Source organism: Argentina anserina, chromosome 3 (assembly GCF_933775445.1).
Source record: "Argentina anserina chromosome 3, drPotAnse1.1, whole genome shotgun sequence".
Lineage (NCBI taxonomy): Eukaryota > Viridiplantae > Streptophyta > Magnoliopsida > Rosales > Rosaceae > Argentina > Argentina anserina.
Window position 1 is genome coordinate 33,447,630 of NC_065874.1, and position 22,755 is coordinate 33,470,384.

A 22,755-nucleotide genomic window follows, 5' to 3' on the forward strand; every position below is an offset into this window, starting at 1 on the left:
AGTTCTTACAAGCAAAAATCATGGCAGATCAACATAAAAGGTGGCAACTAATGGTACTTAAACATGTATTTGAATTTCGTTAAGTTATGTGTTTCTATATTCTTATGAGATTGTGGAAATGAGATGTTCCATATAAATTTATATATTTATTCTGTTAGTTTAACAAGTGCTAGAGTAAAAATAGAAAATGAGATTGATCTAGGTTTTATCAGATTGTGGTTGACTGGTTGGCGGTAGTTCTTTAGTTTAGATAAGAGACACAAATTAAGGAGTAGGGAGGGAAAATTGGCGTCAAAATTGGAATTGTTGTGTGTCTTTCTCAAGGTAAAGGGCGGGAAAAACATTGCTCATCTCAGATGAGGTTAATTTTATCTTTTAACCCTTTTTGTGGGCCTCACGTACTTGCCACGTCACCAAGATGACGGAGAAGTTGAAAAAAACTGACGGAAGTACTTCAATGATAGCAATACTAGAGTCTGGGTATCGCATTGGTACGATTGAGAGTTGAGGTATCACATTGGTAGGTACATCAAAATTGAGGGACTCTTGGTGAAAATAACTCTTAATTTTATGTAATTGTTTTGTAAGGAGAAAGATTATAAACAATTAATCAACATCATCAATCATTTAGCTCTCTGTTATTGTAGATTACGTAGATAATAGGTTGAGCTAGACTAGCCATGTACTGTATAAAATCAGTGCAGTCTCCTCAATTTGCACATTACATAACTCTGTAATTAATTCATAGCTAATTAGAGGAGATGAATGTTCAAAGTTAATTTATGAAACGTTAATGATATATATAGAAAAGTTAATCAAAGACTTCGATACCAGAGAGAGAGAGAGAGAGAGAGAGAGAGAGAGAGAGAGAACGTTGCTGTTGAATTGTGCATGTAAAAGCATGAAAGAGGCAAGCAACGATAAGGTTTACCCCAAGGGAGGCACAGCCGACCATGACGCTCCCACCAAAGCAAATGCTGGGTCGTTTGGATCTAAAATTACCCTCGAGTCTAACCTCTTTGTTTTCCAAAGCTTACCTTACAGTAATATATCATTACAACTTCTTTAATTTACAAGGAAAAACCTAACATGAAAGAACTACATGTATATATTGTGATTCTACAATGTACAAAACCTCTCTTTCTGAATGGGATTATGGGGGACAACCCCAAATCTTTATTGACAATTATTACCCTCTCATACGGGTTTCCAGTCTAGGGTTAGTATGGTAACTTCCGTTCCCATCTCTTCGCGATCGGCTCTTCCAGTGTACAAGTGCAGTTTGCAGATACTACTGTATATTGTTCTTTATAGTGTTTGACAAGTTACTTGTCCTATCAAATCCCAAGGTTTTATTATCATCTTTCTCTCTCATCCCTAGCTTTAGCACATTTTTTGTCACCGTTTAGTCACACCTCACAAGTGATTTCTTGTCTCAGCTCCTTTTTACCCTGTTGAGTGTTTGCTTTCATCAACCAGCCTTGATTTTTGACCTTTCTTTAACCTCTTTATATCTCTTCTTTTACTACTGCTTGGTGATTTTGTTCAGCCGGTCTCTTCTTAACTATCCTTCTGGTTATTATTACCTTTTGATCCTCTCTCTACCTTGTCTCTAACCACACCGTCTCTGTGTGTCTATAAAGTGCTGGATACATTAACCCAGAAAAGAAAACTCCAGCTCCTCTCTTCTCCAAGATCATGACAGATCCCTACCCGTCTAATTACTTCAATGGTTGGTTAAACCTCAACTTCTCTCCACCCGCACCTTCCCTTGCCTATACTTTTCATCATCATCAAGTTCCTTTCTCAAATTATAACATGATCAACAGCAGCAGCAATAGCTTTATCAGTAGCCACCACCAGTCTTTACCATCACCTCCCTCTCCTCCTTTGAAAGAAGCCCTTCCTCTACTCAGCCTAAGCCCTACAAGAGATTATCAAGATGAGTTACCTGAGGATCACGATCAACATGCTGAAGATAATGATGAAGATGAAGATCAGGAGGAAACTGTTACTGTGGCTTTACATTTAGGGCTTCCAAACCCTAGCTCTGCTGCTGATTTAATCTCAAGGCTCTCCTCCTCAGAGATCTCATCTACAGATAGAGACAACGCAGTCACTACTCCTAATGCTTCTTCACCAGGGTATGTCTCAAACAGACTCAACAAGGGCCAGTATTGGATCCCAACTCCTTCTCAAATTTTGATCGGTCCAACTCAGTTCTCTTGTCCCCTTTGCTTCAAGACCTTCAACAGATACAATAACATGCAGGTATGTTAATATTCTTATGATCAAGTAATTTCTCCCTTACATTAATATATGATTAAGCAAATTCTTAGCCAGAGGGATGAAAGTTTGATAAAATAAAGCTTTACTTTCTGGGTTTGATCGTATTCTAGCTTTTTGATTTTGCTGAGAAAGATAAAATCCAGTCCTATCTAGCTATATAGATTTCTTCATTTGTTTTGTACACTCCTTTTCTAGCTTGATTTTAGTCTTTAACTTTTTTATTCTATATATGCTGGGAAAAAAGAGTACTACATGGGTCCTTAGGGTTTTCCCTTGTCTTCTTTGCTACTTTAAATCATGTTTTTTTTTTCTTTTTATTTGTGTAATTTCCAGTTTGATACTTTATGATCTACCAGCACCACTGGTACTACCCCTTGTTATTGCTTTTCTGTTCTACTCTTTTGAATCCAGATTTTTGGGTTTGAACAAATGAGAACCAAAATATAATAAATCTGCTACCTGTTATTCTGATCAGTCTGAGATAAAACTACATACGATCACTAGCAGTAGTGCAGTACACCTCTTTATGAGATTGAACAACACAGAAATTGTGCTTTTTGCATCTAGAAGTCTGTGTATACTATGCTATATTAATTGGCAGGGATTTTTTTGATGAGATTGCCATATCCCGAGAAGTCGAGAACACAATCAGAACAAAGTTGTAACTATGAACAGTGACCGATTCAAACTTTGAAAACAAAGTCACCTACTAATTTTTCTAATTTGGAAATCCTCACATAATAATGATAACTCAGTTAATACTACTACTGCCTCATACTTATTCACCATGAGCGCTACATTTGCAGAAATTCAAACTCCAACTTTCTAAGACATAATTGCTTTATCTTTTTTTCATTTCATGTTCAAAATCCCAACTGACCCTTGTTTTGAAAAAGCATAAATCACAAACACTCAGCTATTCAAACAAGTCTTAAAAGAATCAAACATTCAAAAACCTTAACAAGTCCAGCTTTTGTTCGATCCTTTTCCTTCATTAAGGGCTTTTTTATGTTTCTTTTGCATAACACTACTATGTGAAATTGTGGACTAAGCTAATGGTTATGCGTTAATTAGAAATTTAGATGAACAAAATAAATTATGATTGAACAAGCTAGTTAATCAGTTGTTAAAAATCTCTCTTCTTATGAATGTGACCAAAGATTGTTGTTTATCTATGATGTGGTTATGTATGAAGATGCATATGTGGGGGCATGGATCTCAATACAGAAAAGGGCCAGAGTCTCTAAGGGGAACCCAACCGACAGCCATGCTTAGACTCCCTTGCTATTGCTGTGCACCAGGTTGCAGGAACAACATTGACCATCCTAGGGCAAAGCCTCTTAAAGACTTCAGAACCCTCCAAACGCATTACAAGAGAAAACATGGGATCAAGCCTTTCATGTGTAGGAAATGTGGCAAGGCGTTTGCAGTGAGAGGTGATTGGAGAACCCATGAGAAGAATTGCGGAAAGCTTTGGTACTGCACTTGTGGTTCTGATTTCAAGCACAAGAGGTCGCTCAAGGATCATATCAAGGCTTTTGGGCATGGACATGCAGCTTATGGCATTGATTGTTTTGAAGAAGATGATGATGACGATGCAGCCTCTGAAATTGAGGAAATTGACTCTTGCCATTGAGTGATGATCACCTAATTGCAAGGTGGCCTTACTGTAATATGGGATTTAATACTTATGGCTGGGGCTTAGTTTACAGGTCATAATGGGGCTTAATTAGCTTACAAAGCCATACTCAAGATCCTAATAAATTTGCTTCTGGAAGTTATCTCTAGCACTTCTTTTTTCTTACTGTTTCTTTCTTATCTTTTTCCTTCTTGAAACAATTTCCTTTTCCTTGGTAAAGTAATGGCTCGTAAGATGTCAATGTAATGCCTCTTGTTTTTGTATCTTAAACACTGCAAGAACACCTTAATCACGTACTAGCTTACATTTCAGTTCGTTTTCTTACTTATTACCTTCGAGGAAAGAGCAATTGATAAGCAGGTTGGAAGAAGTAAGTTCCAAATCATGTTTCATGCATTGCCATCATGGTGTTTCTTATATTTTGGTGATTTGGTCATTAGACTCCTTCAAATCTTTAACCATTCCCCTGAACATCGATCATCGATCTTTATATAAAGAGGTTATGGATATATAAGATACAGTTACGTGAAAGTATCCAACTATCCAAGTCTAGTTTTGTTATGGAAATTTTAAGTCGATCGGAAGATAACATTAAATGCTTGTAACAATCAGGTAGCTCTAATTTTGAGTTCAGACGACCTGATGCAATTATTGGGGTTAGTACATACATTATTGTTGATAAGGTTTCAATATGGACCAAAATAGAAATTAGGGTTTCTATACATTGTCCAAAAAGAAATTAGGGTTTCAATACATTGATTGTAGCTGAAGAGTGGAGTACTAATGAGGTTGGAAGGGATATAATTGATCTTTATGACAGCTTTAAGAGAGAGAGAGAGAGAGAGAGAGAGAGAGAGAGAGAGAGAGAGGGGTCATGTGTGGAGTAGTCAAACAGAGAAGAAAAGAGAGAGAAAAGAGCTTCCCTGCTACTACTGAAATGTCATTTCAAACTGTAAGTATGTACAGTATGGTGGGATCGATAGGTCTCGATTTTATTATTTCTGGTACCATGCCATGACCTCCCTTGGTTCTCTTTGTCTTCTTGCTCTTGCACTTAATTTATGATGAGATGAGGTAAGAATGGCAGAATTTGACAGTTTCGTTGTACGTAACCTTCCATAGATTTAACAGATCATTGCAACTACCCAGCTACCTGGCCGGTAAGAAGTGAATTAATACAAACCACCGTAATAACTAAGCTCGATCTCTAGCTCTGGATCTCGTTTTAGGACTCTTTCTATGTGATATTCTTTTATTATTCTCTTTGTTGTATCTAGTGTAATGTCTGTGACAGCACCAATCACCACCATTTTACCTGCAGCAGTAAAGCATTGACAGACATATGATAGATCTCTCTCTCTCTCTCTCTCTCTCTCTCTCTCCACCTAACTAGGGCACCCCCGGCGTACCTCACTCATCTTACGTTACCAAACTCTGTAAACTATTGATGTATTGTGCTGTAAAATCAGTTCCACTTATTGATGCTGAATGTAGATGATCATGATGGATCCGCATATGTCTAGTACGTGCCCCATTCAATACACTTTCATTAAGACACAAAAAATCAAACCCCATGCCAAGTTAGTGACATAAGCGCAAAAAATCTCAGTTACGTTTCTTCTTTTTCTTTTATGGATATTAATAATAAAGTTGATTATTATTACTTTTGTAAAACCATATTATCTCTGATTACATATTACTGCATGGCCCGCGCGACACAGATGTTCCATACTTCCATCTATGTCTCCCTAACATGCATAAACGAATTTGTGTCCCTAATATTGAACCATCAGACATGGACATTGGGAAATTTTCAACCGCACGAAGGTTTCTAAATACATAAGAAAATGTTTTAATCAAGTTTCTTCTATTCACCAACATGCACCTAGTCAATCTACTATTATCTAAGTATAAGAAAATCTATTTTCATTCATGTTCGTTTAATTGCGGTCAGTGTTCTAACTACAATAATTTACCGTGTAGTGGCACGGCACAAGCAGTCCCACTACTGCCAGCATAAGAAGACCGTACCGGCACACACAACCAACAACGTGCGAAGCTCCCTAGCTCGGAAGCAAATTTATAACATGCATGCATGAGATCGAAGAGCCTAGCTAGATCGGAATTGAGTACATGGTCTCGGATTGGAAATCGAGCACGAAATAAGTTTCAGTAATTTAGTTATAGGTCGGGCTCCAATATTATCTCGCATTTACTATTTAATATTGCAAGAAATTATGAAAGAGGCCGGGTTGAGAACTAGGCTGCACGGAATCAGGTACGGGTATGTGGAAGCGAAATTTTTGGAAACTCAGAAGCGTGTTTTTCAAAACTTTTAGGAAGCAGGTACGTTTCGGAAACGTCGAAAAATAAATAAATAAATATATATATATATATTATACAAAAAATAAATATAATAACAAATTTTTAGTTTAAGTAACTCAAAATCTCAAATAACTTAAATAACTTGGTATTCAACATTCGAAATAATACAAATATAATGAGAGATCTATATATCAACAAGAGAAAAGTAGGGTCGGCGACTCGGCGGGAGGTTAAAAATATGTTGAAATAAATCATTTGACTCGACGAATGTAGGTCTAGCCCTTCATTTAAAAAATAAAAAAACATAATTTTTTTTTGGAAACTCGTGTTTCCACCGCGTTTCCAAAACACATTTTTCTGAAAACACGTTTCCGGACGTTTCCGAGCGTTTCTGAACGTTTTCGTCGCGTTTCCGGAATGGTTCCGCTTCGGAAGCGGGAAACGTGGGTGAAGGCACGTTTCCGTACTTTCTAGGTTGAGAATGAGATCAAAATATTTCTCCATGCCATTAATGTGAGCGGTTGTTTGAAGTAAATTTAACTAGTTGCTGTAAGCTAATTACTAATTAGAATGTTAGTTCTGACCCCAGACAGAACATGGAAGGCATAAAAAGCGTCATCTGCTGTATACAACAGCAAAGGTGTTGCAACTTTACTGCTTTCATAAATTTTACGACAAATGCAATACTGTGTATAGGATATCGATTCAGCACTGGAGTGCTCTAGCTAGAGGAGGCTATGGGCTATTAGCTGTTTAGGACTTTAATTAGGTATGTAGCTGAATGATAGCAGACCAGAGACTTTACGATTTGCTCAGGAATATATGAACCTTTGTACATAAAATCATACAAAAGATGGAGCACATGTATATAATGAAAACGTTAACCTAATAGTACTGGTAGACTACGAAGTGAGGCTTTGAGAGAATTGAAACTCTCACCAAAAGAAAGCTGCATGATTTATTGTATCCTAAGAAGAAAAATACGAAATTGTTTTCTTTCAACAATAAGTCCCCAAAACCGAATGGGTGTGAGATGGAGGAGTAGAACTCGACAATTTGGGTTCAGCAGCTATATATGCTTTCTTTGTGTTTTGGACTTGCATTACGAAACTGTAGGCTTTCTCACCTTTCTGTTGCTCCAGTCTTGATTCCTAGGACAAATTTCTTCGATCATGAACTCCATGTGTAAAACACTGATCCAGCTTGATGCCTGTGTTAATGGAAACATTCAGTATGTTAATTCATGAGTCGATGTGCAGTAGACCAGTAGTGTGCATTATCTCACTTTCTGTTCAAATTTTATCCAAATTAAAATTTGACTTTTAGAATTAGAAGGTAAAGATTAAAGAAAAATAGACAACTTTTGTCTTAATACGCTTTGATTCTTAGGATTAATAAAGCACACTCATATATATCCCTCAGCTTTTGTCAAGGACCTGATTTTACCAGACAACACGTACTTTAGCCTTTTCTTCTCTCTCTCTCTCTCTCTCTCTCTCTCTCTCTCTCTCTCGATTTATTAATTTTTGCAAATCCAATCAGAAGCACTGCAGAAAAAGACTAGACAACTTTAATCCTATGTTCAAATGCAGATTGGACTAGATTATGCAGATGAATTTCGCTTTTACTTGTTTCGAAATTAGACTTGCATATTTCCGAGAAATAATCACAATGATTTTCTCCATGAAAAGCGATGATGATCGATAAGACTGAACAGTGAACACCTGCCGCGCGTTTCCATTGACAGTTCAATTCAATTCAATTCAAAACCATGATGCATGAGTCTCTGAATTGAATCAATCTCGTACGTATACTCCTTAGTACTTAAACGAATATGCAACACTAATTGTTCAACTGTACGTTGTGCATTGCATGGCCAGAGCATCTTTCTCACATAAGACATAGGCTCATAGACTCATAGTTAATCTATGCATTCGATTGTACATCTACTTGTGGGTGTTCTTTATTATTCTTTTGTTCGCAAAATTGAATTTATTAACTACTTACGGACCTTTCGGTGTAAAAGGTTTAGTACGTAGATCAATTTGGGGCATGCTTGCTCCATGTATTAGATCCTTTAGACATGCATGCTTGCTCTATGTAGACTAAAACTAAGTTCATTGTGAGAGTCAGCCGCTTCTCTTGTATTTGGGAGAAGAAAATATTTTATATATACTACTCCAAGTCTCCAACTACACTTCCAGAGTTCCAGTAGCCTCCTCAGCTCCACAGGTTTTGAGGGTTGCTCTTGGTGACTGTGTGATGATCAGTTGGTTCACTTGGTTGGGGTGCATCGGTGAACGATGTGCGTGAATTGTATGATTTATGTGATTATAAGTTTATAACTCTTCTACGTACCAAGACTATGAGTGCCGACATGAAATATTGGAATATTCTATATTAATGCTGGAACAAATCAACCATGATCGGAATTTCTGAACTTGGTGAGGAAAGAGATCAATTTGATTGTTTGTTTCGCCAAGTGCAAGAATTGTATTCCAATAGTCGCCTGAAGTCTGGTTACACTGGTTTATCAGCTCCATCAAATAAATTCCAAATAAGCATATGAGCAAGTAACTGAGGTTGATTGAAGAAATCGAGTCTCATACACTAGTCACTTTACATTTGATTGCAATGTTTCTAGGATCTTACATATGATCAAACTGCTACTTTTGGCAACAGTAAATCTCTGATAGGCCGAAATCAAATCTAACATCAGTATTACGAGCTATTTAGTGCCAATTACAAGAAGTGAGCACAGGTATAGTCCTCAAATGCATGGCAGTACATAAATGTACAACACTATAGATAGGAAACCGAATACAGCTACAAGCTCATTTCTGCAGGTAAGCTGATTTCAAGGAAGTATAGGCTGCATAACAGGCAAAAAGAAAGTAGTTTATGCAAATATCATGAAACCTTTTTGCATTTGTGTCTACAAGAATTTTAGAACCAAAATTAAGGCGGTTTGGGGGGAGAAGAATAAAAGTAAAGACATCGATTCGCTTCCAGTTCCATCAAATCAAAGAAAAAGATGGATCCTGAAAGTTTTAGGCAGTTGAATTATCAGATAGTGTGTCAATATTTGGTCATACCTTGCAGACATGAAAGCCATTCCCAAAAACACAGCCTTGATAGCTTGCTTTTGTCCTGCATAATCAAATGCCAAGGGCAGCATCTCATGGAGAGTCAGAAAAGCCATCACTCCACCAACTGCACCACGAAAAAAAAAATATAGAGGAACTGAACTTGTCAAAAAAAATACAGTTTACTAATTGAGATATTCAACAATCGTTATCTTTTCAAACCTGCTCCTAGAAGGCCTTCAAGAATTTCTGGATCCAAGCTGCTAGGGAAGAGATAGGCTGCAGCATTAGCACACATAATCAAACCATAGCAGATCAGAGTGTTCCACTTATTATAGAGACCAACTGAAAGTGAAGGGACTACTTAGACTGATCATTGATATAGAGTTCAATTTAACCACCAAGCGTAATTAAAACTTCCGAACAGTAAAGTTCACTGAAACGTGAAAGTTTTATATAGTGCAAACAAAATGATAACAGATACAAAACTTGAAGGGAATCATTGGCACAATACTATTTGAATATTGTAGATGCACCTTGTATCTTTTTCAAATCAGGTGGGGACCTAATTAAGTAAATAAATCAACTTCTAAAAATAAATTGGTATAAAATTAAAATTTCAAAGCATGTAAACCCACAATTGCGACAACAAATATCAAAGAAAAAAAAAGTATAGAAGAAAAAACTTCAAGGTTTTCGTTATCAGATGCCATACCTACAATTATAACACCCAAAGGCTCAGCAAAACCAGAAAGTGTTGCCAATTTGAATGCCTGCCATTTGCTGAATCATGTAGAAAACCCATTTAACAATTTAGGTATAAATGATTTTCTGCATTGAGAGATATTCTTAAAGTATACAGCCTAATATTAAGCTTGTGAAGTTGTTATCGACATGGAATTTAATGAAGCTTACAAGTCATGTTACCGAAGTATCAATATAAATTGAGTATATTATCTTGTTGAACCCCTCTGCTCCTGATTTGCTTTCAGGTTCGGGACTATTAGAACTGACATCATTAACCTAGCTAGTTACCAAATCATGATCAACATTACCACAAATACCACCATCACCCCCATCATACCACTACCTAGAACCAGGTACCCCGCACTATCAAAAACATCATCTCCTCCAACACCAACGCAGTTAGTTTACCTACAGACCACTGCTTATATAGAACGATGACAGGAATACTGGCCGTCGCCACCTGCACATATCGCCACTGCCTTCTCCATCATCACCACCACCACTCCTGCCCCAACCTTGTCCTTCCCATAACAGCCACTATAACTAACTTCACTTTTATGAGTTACCATGTTAATAGTTACCTCAATATCATCTATGCCCCTACCGCTACCTTTTTAAACATATTTACGCTTATTTTTAGATGGAACTAGATGATGGCTGCATAATTTCTCACCTCTGTGTTGCAAAGTAGACAGGAAGGGCAACAGCAACTCCCTAGAAATAAGAAACTTGTCACTGGATAACAAATCTACAATGGTGTAAACCAGAAAAGTAAAAAATGAGTGGAGAATATACCTCTGGGATATTGTGTAGGGCAATGGCCAAAGCCAAATTCACACCAACACGAAGGCCCTGCAAAGAAGTATGGAACAAGAACGTATTGTATACAAACAATTGGCATCAGAGCGATTTAATTCTCTTTTGCAGACTATTTTCAGGATATGGCTTAAGATAGCATGCTAAACTGATGAGCACACAACCATGAATATGCAATTTCATGTTTCTAGTAACAAATGCAAAAAAAGTGTCAACACAAGAATAGAGCAAATAAAACAGGATTTGAAAGCATCTAGTTAATAGCATTTTAGACCAGAAACGAATGGTAGTATTCATCAAAGTTCCCAGGTTATGCACTGCAGTGCCAGAAGATAGGCTACTGCGAGTTTCTTTACAAGCTAACGGAAGCCTATGTCCTTGATCATTTCTATTCACCAACTATATGATTTCACGATGACTATAAAGGGTTTGTGTGACTCGTGCAACTAGATGGTCAGGTAAACAACATATTTTATGTTCAACAATGTTAAGATATGAAACTGAAAAACATAAAATTGCATTTATATTGCACTTTAAGAATAAAGGAACTGTGATCATTCAGAAGGACTTTACTTCACACATCATAAATTAATGTTAAAACGTACAAAACAAACACACAACGTCAATTATAAAGCAACACAAGCATGAATCATCTATGTAAGTAAAATCAGAATTAACTATATATCGCATACATGATACAACTGCTAGGGTACCTTTATTGATCCAAGGAACACCGCCATTCCTTCAGGAAAGTTATGCAAACTTATGCCTGCAATATCATAATATATATTAAATTCCACATTAGAGGAGATAACTACAATTTTGTTTTCCCTTCATATTGCTCAGACATTAGCTCAGAACCTATGCCCAAAGGGATAAGAATTTGATCGCCAGAAAAATAAAAAGTATGCCATAAAATTATAGAGACCTCATAAAATACAAAGATGACGCAAAGCCCCCTTTGGCCTTAGAATAGGATGGAAAGGGCAAGTCATAGGTTCCATTTTACATCTATAGGGACGAAAAGGAAAACGCAAACCATAAAATGAAAAAAAAAGGGGTTTTTGTCAATCACAACTCACAAGTACCAAAATTATGATTCTGATTGCAATTTGCAATATATATATACCTCGGATATGCAACATTTTATTACAACTTCTAATTCCACAGGCACCTTGTATGGTTTTCCAATTCAAACACCAGTACGGAGGGTAGAATTAACATCTCAAAACATTCATATGGTCATACCTATTGCTGTAACAATACCACTGTATAAAACTTGACGCCGATGCTTCTTCAGAGTGTCTTTTCCCCCTTCATCCCCGCCTTTCTGTTGTTAAGCATTTAGTCACAGACAGTCAAATATGCCTTCAATCTGGTAAAAGTATAATTCCCAATCATATGAAAAATTATTTGCAAATTGCTAAATGAGAAGTAGAAAGATCACCAATACCTTTTTACTTTTCACATCTGAACTTGGAGCAAGTGATGGTTCGGGAATAAAATTGGCGATTATAGCAAAGAATATTACACCACCAAAGAACTGCACCACCATGTATTTTACATCTTAAAGAAAATTGAGCAATGCATGTGCTGAAATTCAAATAAGAACAATATTTGAACTACATGGCTTACCCATAAATTGGCTTTTAGGAATCCAATCGAGTTTATAGCATTGTGAGCTAGATCTAGGAATGATATGCTTAGCATCAGACCTGCAGCAAAACCCTGTCAAGAATATACATGTATAGAGGTTTAGATGAGATTTCATTGTCCTTATGCATGTTCCCACTCTACATCAAGTCCAAAGGAACAGGATATTGTCACAAATGTTTCATCAAGTGTTTGAAGGATATTATCCTAATAAAGCAACAAGAGTGAGATTTCTGCAAGCTTAAGCACATCGGTTACATGTAAACATTTGCTGAAGGGTAGAGCAAATCTTAAACATCAGATGAGTTCAATCTGTGAAGGCACGATTTTCTGCAGTAATATAAATATATAATTCACCAATTGCTAAAGCTCTCAGAAATAAGTACCTGCAAAAGCCCAAGCATCTTCAAATTGGGTGCCTCATTCAGAATAACGAAAAGAGCACCTGATTCACATTCCAAGACTATATTTAGACCCCACAACAGAGCTAAGCATTCATGTGAACATCATAAAAACTACATAAACCAAAAAAATCACAGAAGAATATCTTGTTCTGCACACTAAACAAAGCCAAATGTCATCTAATAAACACTAGAAATACAATCCCAACATCACATTTCATCACAAATTACACCACTAAGTCCAAAGTTCACAACTTTACCGAAAAAAAATTCGACCTCTAGAAGCTAGTTTGAAGCAGCAAAATCACCAATACCAGGCTCCCCTTTCTATCCCAAACTCAACAAACCAAGCTAGCAACTTTAAGCCAAAACAACAGAGACAACAATACCCAGAACCAAATTTAGACCATCAAATACAAGAACAACAAAATGGGACAATTAGAATTCGGAAATGCTCAATTGGGCACGTAAAGAACAAGCCTGAGATTCAATAAACTCACCCAGAGAAGTACTCAGCCCACCCACAAGCGAGAGTGCGAGAGCAACCAAGACCTGGGAATCCATGGAGGGCTTGGTGGGGGTTGAAAAGAGTTGACTGAGGAAAGTAGGAAACACTGGGCAGACTAGAAATGGGAAACTCCTGCAAGGTTGGTATATATAGGGAGGAGGAGGGAGGGGGAATATGGGGTTTGTTTTGTAGTGGAAGAAAGAGATGTTTGAAAGGGTGGTCCAAGCAAGAGTGCTAGATGTTGCAACCAAGTTTCCTCTGGTTATACCTAACTTTGTGTCCTCAATTCATCATCCTCATTGTGAGTGATTGTACGAAAACGTGATTGTATAATTCTATAGGCAATAGTCTAAGTACGCTACGAATCATGCCGCAATTACCCAAACATTAGAAGAAGGATTGAAGAGCTTCTGTTATAAAGAACAAATCTTTTCATTCATTTATGATGATGATAATAATGAAAATGTTTGTAGTATATTGGTGTATGGTATACTATATGTAGCATTTTTCTATCGCTTGATTGGTCGGTTAGATACTGCATACAATGGAGGAAATACGGCAATGTATCGTGTATATTAAAATTCATAAACCAATCATGTCGGTAGATGAAAGTGTTGGATGATAAATGTCACAGTTCTCATATATTGTATGTAAGTGTGAGGTTTTATGTTCAATTCAAAAACTTGTTACGTAGTATGTGAATTTGTCTAAGACGAGCTTGATCATGGCCATAGGGGATTATATCACTAAGCACTATTACTATATTAAACTGTCGTGGTTTATATGGATTAGCTAGCTAATCGCTCTTATACTCTTAAGCTAATTAGTAAACATTTTTTTAATAAAGGACTTGTACGGCTACCCTTAAACCTTAATTAATAAAATTGTTGAACACAAGGGGAGACATTAAGTCTAAATCCTTAATTACAAAAACCTGAAATGATATCAAAAATCTTCACAAATAAGACTCAACAAGGCATTAACTAGCAAAAAGTGTGTTACTAACAACTCTCTTTGTTTTAAAATAGTGATGATATATCGGAAAGATAACTCGACTACTGCAAAACATAATAACCAATAAGACAGTTTTCCCACTATGTTGTCTAACGAGTGTGTGTGGTGGCTTCTGTGATGATGAATGGATTAGGTACTGATTAACAAAAACAAATAGCCAAATAGAGTAAGCTAGCTAATTAAGATGACGAATCAAGCATATTCTCGCAATGCCCTGTTACCCGTTTCAAATAAATATGGAAATAGTTAATGTATCGGCTGGGAATTGAATCATGTGCAGGTACTGAAAATGAATGAACACATTTGTCATTCGTCTCTGATGGCAAAAATTCATGTATATATTCTTCAAGAAATGTAAGGCATGAGAAGAGTGTATAATTGGGTCCATCTCAATATTATGTTTAGGGTCAAATCGTACAGAAGAAATACCAGCTTGTAAGTTATTCTTTGAAAATGCCAAGGATGAAGGTTTTTGGTAGGTGGTACAAGAATATCGTAATAAGTGATGCTGATAATTAGAAAGCCTTTCAACAAATTGAGATATTGAAGAAAATTAAAATGAATCACATTGTAGTTTTTTCATAATACATGTGTGGATGTTTGTCTATAATATGGGCGAAAATATTGTTGTCTCTCTCTCTCTCTCTCCTTAATTGATTGTAAAGTTGTAAATGTAATCTTTTTGTGTGTATAACAGCAAGTTGGGAACGGCAAAAGTAAAACCCACATTGATGATAGATGAGTAGATCCATAAATTGGTAGTGTTAGTGAGCAAAACCGATAACCAAATTATCAACAAGAGTAGTTGTTGTGGTTGTTACTGCTCGGGAAGCCGGGAACGGCGTCGTTGAGGGTTCGAAGTTGTCATCAGCGTTTGTGCAGAAGTGCAGAACGTTATCTACTCTAATAAGATTTCTATCTTCTCCGAATCTTATTGCCCGTAGTCCTGTATGTAAGGTACGTTCATCTCTCTCGCTTCTTCAATTTTAGGTTGTGATGAAATTGGTCTATTTAGGGGTTTCTATTTAGGGGTCTCAAGATATGAATTTTGAGAATTACGAGTTGATTAATTTCATCGTTGCCTAATCTAATGTCTTGGTAGAGAAAATCATATATATGGAGCTTTGAATAAGAAAACCATTATATCCAATTTTGATGTAGTTGCCTGACTGTCTATACATAATCATGCCAACATGATCCAAGATTATGTCGTCCAATAGGCAAGTATCCTTTGGATTTGCGTGATAGTGTTCAAAGAGCTTATGTGGTCTTATAACCATACCAATCCATCTCAAAAACCCACCTTCATTTGATGAGGTCAAGGTAGAAGGTTTAATCCTAAATGGTTTTTAAGAATGGTCTTGTCTTTAGTATTCTGAGGAGTTGGATAAAACATGTTGCTTCCTTGTTTCTTATTTGATAGTTTTCCTTCTCATCACCGACATTTACTGTGGACGGGTTTCAAGGATGGAAAAAATGTTAGGTCTAAACAACTAGAAAAAGTCCTTATTCAATAAGATCTTCAAGTTGAAAATATGTGTGGCCAAGGATATGATGGTGCTAGTAACATGAAGAGTGAATATAATGGGCTACAAGCTCTGTTTCGTCAAGAGTGTAAATATGCATATTATGTTCATTGATTTGCTCATCGTTTACAATTGAGTTTGAATGTTGCAGCTAAAGGCGTAGATGATATATATATATATCTATATCTTCTTTTCTACTCTAAGTTTGATTGTTAACTTTGTTGATTCTTATGCAAAAAGATATTTAGCTTTGAGAACTATTAGAGAAAAATAAATTGCCGAATTAGTTGCTATTGGATCACTTGAGACAGGTACGGGACTAATCAAGTTTGCACTTTGCAACGAGCATGGGCTACTCGTTGGAGTTCACATCTTCGATCTATATCAAGTTTGATCTAGTTGTTTGGAGCTACCCGAACAACTCTTGCAAATTTGATTACAAGTGGACCAAGTAAAGCACAAGGAGAAGCAAAGAGTGTTTGTAACGACCCTAAAATTTCGAGCCTAAAAACTCAAAATCTCAAAGTCGTTAGAACACCAATAACAATCTCAATGAAAATGAAATTATTTAAGTGCACAGCGGATCATCACTGAGTTTTCAATACACCTCAGAAAACCAATTATTACAACCCAAATTTATAATTTACATTGCGTAAGTTGGAAATGTAATAATCCTCACAATTTCTCACAAAATAGTCACACAAGCTGGAGATAACTAACTTCAAGCCCTCTGAGCGGTCCGTCAATTCCCGCTAATCCACACCTGCGGAGTTATCCACTACACCATCGAATTGGTGCACCGGGATTGTAAACACAAACCCGGTAAGCTTTACAGCTCGTATGAGTAAAATGAAAATATATAACTCGCATAACAAAATATATGAAAATCCACAATCAAAACAAATATAAATGCACTCATGAGTCAGTGGACGGCCCATCTGGTTGTCCCAAAGAAAACGAAGCGCTCATGAGAAATTAAGTAACCCTTCTGGTTACCCAAATGCATTTATAATACGGGTACCAAGAACGCTGGTACACATCTGTTACCCCTCTCGTAATACACCGCCGATATTGGATAGCCACCCGCTACCCAACATCCAAAACAATCTGAGTACCCATGAGCAGATAACCACCCGTTACCTCACATGCAGTACTAAACTGATATTGGGTAACCACCCGCTACCCAACATCCAAAACAATCTGAGTACTCATGAACAGATAACCACCCGTTATCTCACATGCCGTACTAAGCTGATATTGGGTAACCACCCGCTACCCAACATCCAAACAAACTGAGTACTCATGAGCAGATAACCACCCGTTACCTCACATGTAGTACTATGGCAGACAGACTAGAGCTCTAACTGTATCGTAACTTTCGCCCGGCCAAAGGCTAGGTTCCGACTTGCCTCACAGGTACAATAATCTCACATCATATTGTACCACACATCACGTCCGAAGACAAATCACAATATTTCACATTCTTCGTGATAAAATCATGTACAATAATCACACATCATATTGTACGTTTTAAAACTTTCACGATATATCCACAATAAAAATCATAACAGTATATTATATAGCAAACTATATATATCCGTATTTATTTACCATTTATACAATATATACATAGTCCACTATATCCTATACATGTCATATTTCATAAACACCTGAAAATTAAGTACGATAATCTCACATCATATCGTACTATTTAAATCACACACATGCACAATTTTTTTCTGTCACCTAAATGACTATTTTTAATGGATTAATAACAGTATGTAATTTAATGAACTATATATATATATGTACTTATTACCATTATACTGTATATATGTAGTCCACCAAATTATATACATGTTGTAATTCATTAAATAAACACGCTTGTAAAAATGTTGAATCACCTCGAGGGTAGATTCGTAATTCAGTGAGATTTTACTCACCTTATTGACTTGAGCGTAATTCCACAATTCGCGATGCTAATTCCTTTCCTCGATTTAACGATCACCTTAAAAGAATAAGAAAAGAATTTAGAATCGTTTCGTAAACCTTTAAATGCCAAAACAGTAATAAACGGTTACTGTTCAGCAATTTTGGTTATACGAAGTTACTGTTCACTGTTCACTATTCACGGTTACTGTACAATACTCAATTAATACGTATTTCTGTACGTATAAATATTATATACGTATTTCTGTACGTATAAATATTATATACGTATTTCTGTACGTATTAAATATTAATACGTATTTCCGTACGTATAAATATTAATACGTATTTCTGTACGTATAAATATTAATACGTATTTCTGTACGTATACGTACGATTTAAATGTAAATACAAATTCAGTAAATAAAATTTACTAAATTACCCTTTTACAAAATTACTTTTTACTTTTACTGATGGTAATTTTAGGATAAAACCGTAAAAGTAAATAGTAAAACAGTAACTTTTCTGCCATGGGCATTTTTGTCATTTCACATCACAGTAAAATGGTAAAAAGGTAAACCGTAAAATGGTAAAAACAGGGGAATTCACCCCATTGTCTCCGATCACTACTCCGGCCTCCAAAAGCTTAATCTAACACTTCCAAATCGGTATACAACATCAATATAGCCTTCACAAGAACTGAAAAACATCAATTAGAGGGTTAGGAGCGGAATTGCCACCTGAAGAACTAAAAATGCAAGCCGAGGATGCTGCTCTGTCCTTGACTCCAATCCGAGTTGCTGCAGTCCTCCTTCTTCATGGCCACTGTCCCTTGGATGGCTGTGATTGCTTTTAGATCAATTAGGGGCAGAGGAGCTCTCAATTTCGACAAGAAGAAGGGTGACGGTGATGGTGGTGTACCGACGGTGATGAACCCAGAAAAAGGGGAGGAACAAGAGAGATTAGTCCCTGGTTCATCAAATTGAAATAAACATTAGATTGGGTATGAATAGTTTAGGCAAGCTCACCCAAAGGAGGAAGGAAAACATCGTCGAAATCCGCCGGGGTGATGAGCTTCCTCGGTGGTGTTCGACTGCCTTGATTTAAATCTCACCAATTCGTGGGTGTAACGGATGATCGAGGAACATGGCTTGGAAGAGGATGAAAAGGCGATCAAGATGGTGGTACTGCGTGTGTTGGGCTCGCCGGAGGGTGGCGCTAGGCGGAGGAGAAGGAGACGGCGTGGTCTCGGTGAAGGAAGAAAAACAGAAGGAGAAAAGAAATGAGGGAGAGTGAGCTCGGTCCGAGAGAGAGTGAGAGAGAGAGAGAGAGAGAGAGAGAGAGAGAGAGAGAGAGAGAAAGAGAGAGAGAGAAGCTCGGGGTCGAGAGGGAGAAGGAGGAGCTCGGGTCGAGAGGGAGAGGGAGGACCGAAGGAGAGAGAGAGGAGAGGGGAAAGGAGGGAGGCGGTGAGAGAATGAAAGAAATGGATTTCCACAATTGGAAACCCTAACAGAAAAAGTTCTATATATACCCGTTTCTAAATCGGAAACTAAATTACATCGTTAATAACTTCCACCTCCGATGTCCGATTCAAACGCGTCACATGTCCACGCACTCGTATCGACGAGCTCTACAACTTTCGTGAAGAAAGTTTTCATCAACGATCGACGGAATAAAAGTCGATATATTTGTTACGGAAACGTAACGTTTTTCAAATTAAGCGTTCCGATAACGTTTTCGTTTTCGATTCCCGACGTTACAAAATGGAACGAACACGATTTCATATTTTCGAAAACTTATAACTTTAGAAATAGTCGATTAACTCGTCCCGAAAAATCGGGTTATTACATTCTACCCCCCTTAAGGGAATTTCGTCCCGAAATTCAAGCTTACTCAACAATAACTGTGGATATCTTGTTTCCATAATTGACTCTAGCTCCAAGGTTGCATCACCTTCATCATGATAGTTCCACTACACCTGGACTAGTTCTACTTCATTCCTCCAAAGCTTCTCGTGGATCTATCCAAATTACCACTGGCTTAATAACGATTGTGGCATTTTCCTTCACCTAAATGGTGTTATGATCACACACATGCAACACATCAGGTTCATATTTCCTCAACTTGGAAATGTAGAAGATGTTGTGAACATCCGACATGCTAGTAGGCAAGGCTAGTCGATATGCTAGTTCGCCCACCTTCTCAAGTATCTCAAAGGGCCCAACGTACCTCGGTGCCAACTTTCCTTTCTTGCCGAATCTCACTACACCTCTCATAGGTGAAACTTTCAAGAACACATGATCACCGATCTCAAATTCCTCATGTCTCGTCTTCAAGTCTGCATAGCTCTTCTGTCTACTCTGAGCGGTCCGGATTCTATCTCGAATAATCGAGATCTTCTCCGTGGTTTCCTGAACCACCTCTGGGCCCATCAGTGCCTCATCACCAACTTCGGCCCAACAGATCGGAGATCGACATGGCCTACTATAAAGTGCCTCATAGGGTACCATGCCGATGCTGGAATGGTAACTATCGTGCATGATACCCACCCAAGTACCCTATTTGTATCGGCAGCACGATAAGGAAATCTTAACTCATCGAGTTCACAACCACTACAGAATCACCACCTTGGACTAAGAATTACTCTCAAACAATTCACCAGAGAATTGACTAATATACGCAAAAGGTTGTAGAAAATTCTACCCCCACCACAAGAGAGAGATGCATCACGCATCCTACCCCTCTCATCAAAACTTACCGTCGAAAATTAATTTCAGCTTCTTGCTTCCCTGAGTGGTGTGCCACAATTTACACGTCAGACCAAGGTGGTATTTATCCCACAACGGTGGAACATGAAAATTAAGCGAGTTTACTGCGCAAAATCCTACAAGACTGCGACTGCGATATACTTTACCCCCTCGTTCATACATGCCTCAAATTCATGACATACGATCCCACACAAACGCCCCAGTGGCATTATCTAACATATTGATTTCCCCCACCGTCGTAGTACTAATAAGTTCTGCAATTGATTCAACAACAGAAGCTGGTTATTGGTTCTATTGTCTCCTCAAAATCAACTCAAAAATGGTTGCTACACCACCACTCTAAACAGTTGTTTCTTTACTTTCATTAAGAACTCTCATGGCCAACGCATTCGGCCAAAATAACTTCTCTGCAAGCAGTGATATAATTGATTACTCTTTATTGTAAAATTTATCCCTTGTTGAACACTTCAGTCAACTTCGCCTTATCCAACAATAAACAATCGGATGCATAGAGGGAAAGGAACCTCTAAGTCTCCAATACTAACACCACTTGTACTTGAAAAGAAAATTTGGTTCTCAACCATTTCTTTACCAGTTGGAAGGTGCTTGTCACGAAAAAGAAATTCGTTAAAACACCACTAAGCTAAGGTCATCTCATACCTTACCTTTAATAGAGTTACTTCACCGCCATTGCGTCTTGTTTGGACCTGTGGCATTGTGAAGTTCCAATCCTCAATACCAAAATGATTAAATCCTGAAAGACCAGCGTTCTCATTTAAATGCTCAGCTAGCAAATAATTAATTCATATCGCCACATTGAGATTTCTCCATCACCTTATATTTCTTACTCAGCCAATATCAATGCGTAACATCAATTGCCTATAGCCAAACCAAAACAAGTTTGGATTGTCACGTCGACAAAATGTGAATCTCAATTCAATAATTGTATTACCACCCTAAGGACGTATCACACGCCCTACCACTCTGTTACCAATAACGTTAGAGATGCTAGTCACGAAAATTTTCGTTAACCACCTCCAACCTATGGTCTACACATCTCTAGATTAGTTGCATAACTAAAATCTAGTCCTCAACATTTAAACACTGAACATCCCTCAATATAGGGTCAACACTCTCTATCAAGACTCCTTGATAGTTCTCTGCCCTGATAGGAAACTACATACTCAAACTTGTTAGCATTCCAGTATCTGGATCGCATGTCAAACTCAGAGAGTATTGTAGCCTCTCTAAGCTGATCGCACCGGTCATTAAGTCTTTGAATTCATTTGTCCCATCCTTACGGCGTCTTCGTTATAGGTGCTATCACACAGTATCTCCTGAAACGTCTCACTTTACTCAGACATCACAACTATGTCTGTGATAGCTACTTCAGATTCCCATACTCAACATATGCTATGACTCAAACTCTCATGGTATTATCTGACTCGAGTCAGAGATACGACACTCTGGTTTCCTGGGTCTACGAAAGAACCCACCATGTCAAAACAATCAATCACCGCGTACTGCGGCCTCAACCAATCGATTCCTCAGATCACCTCATCACCGAGTACTGCGGCCTCAACCAATCGATTCCTCAGATCACATCATAGTGTGGTCCGAAATTACTATCAAATAAGCAGAGAACTCTCTACTTCCAATCATAAGAGGATAAGCCTTTCATTGTCTCCAATTTCGAGGAACACTCCAAAAGTGAAGTGACACATAAAGAGTTCCCATAGGCGTAGGAATCAATCCTAACCCCTCCACTGCCAACTATCAATAAATGAATATGGCTATTATCCTCTTTCTAACTCATAGTACTCAATCATCACCAAGTAAGTCCCGATACTCCGATCCAATGGTCCGCTACCATATGATCCAAGCGTCATGAAATGACAGCACTAGCAGCTCACTCATGCCCTTGACCAACCTCAACACACGACTATCGTCTCTAACGATAGCAACAAGATCAACTTGTCTTTCCAGTGGAGCAGCCTCCTCATAAAGGTTCTCCACATTGCGGACTCGGCCTGCAGCCCTAACTCGGCCTCGAC

At 37.7% G+C, this 22,755-nt stretch overlaps 2 protein-coding genes across 3 annotated transcripts; one reads left to right on the top strand and one right to left on the bottom strand.

The window, feature by feature from the left end:
* The first annotated feature begins 1,593 nt into the window (after positions 1-1,593).
* Positions 1,594-4,176, top strand: LOC126789441 (zinc finger protein WIP2-like). Its single transcript, XM_050515595.1, has 2 exons — positions 1,594-2,271; positions 3,485-4,176. The coding sequence occupies exons 1-2, from the start codon at positions 1,699-1,701 to the stop codon at positions 3,923-3,925; spliced, it is 1,014 nt and encodes a 337-aa protein (XP_050371552.1). The 5' UTR covers positions 1,594-1,698; the 3' UTR covers positions 3,926-4,176.
* Positions 4,177-8,821: 4,645 nt separating this feature from the next.
* Positions 8,822-13,662, bottom strand: LOC126789443 (zinc transporter ZTP29). 2 transcript variants are annotated; one of them, XM_050515597.1, is made up of 12 exons: positions 13,457-13,662; positions 12,942-13,000; positions 12,538-12,630; positions 12,356-12,445; positions 12,151-12,238; positions 11,616-11,671; positions 10,882-10,938; positions 10,760-10,800; positions 10,055-10,122; positions 9,562-9,618; positions 9,349-9,466; positions 8,822-9,125 (listed from the first exon to the last, which is right to left on the bottom strand). In XM_050515597.1, exons 1-12 carry the CDS (start codon positions 13,518-13,520, stop codon positions 9,080-9,082), a joined length of 837 nt encoding a protein of 278 aa, XP_050371554.1. In that variant the 5' UTR covers positions 13,521-13,662; the 3' UTR covers positions 8,822-9,079. The 2 variants fall into 2 exon arrangements, with proteins under 2 accessions (XP_050371554.1, XP_050371555.1); XM_050515598.1 differs by having other exon boundaries at positions 12,151-12,232; positions 13,457-13,656.
* Positions 13,663-22,755: the final 9,093 nt, after the last annotated feature.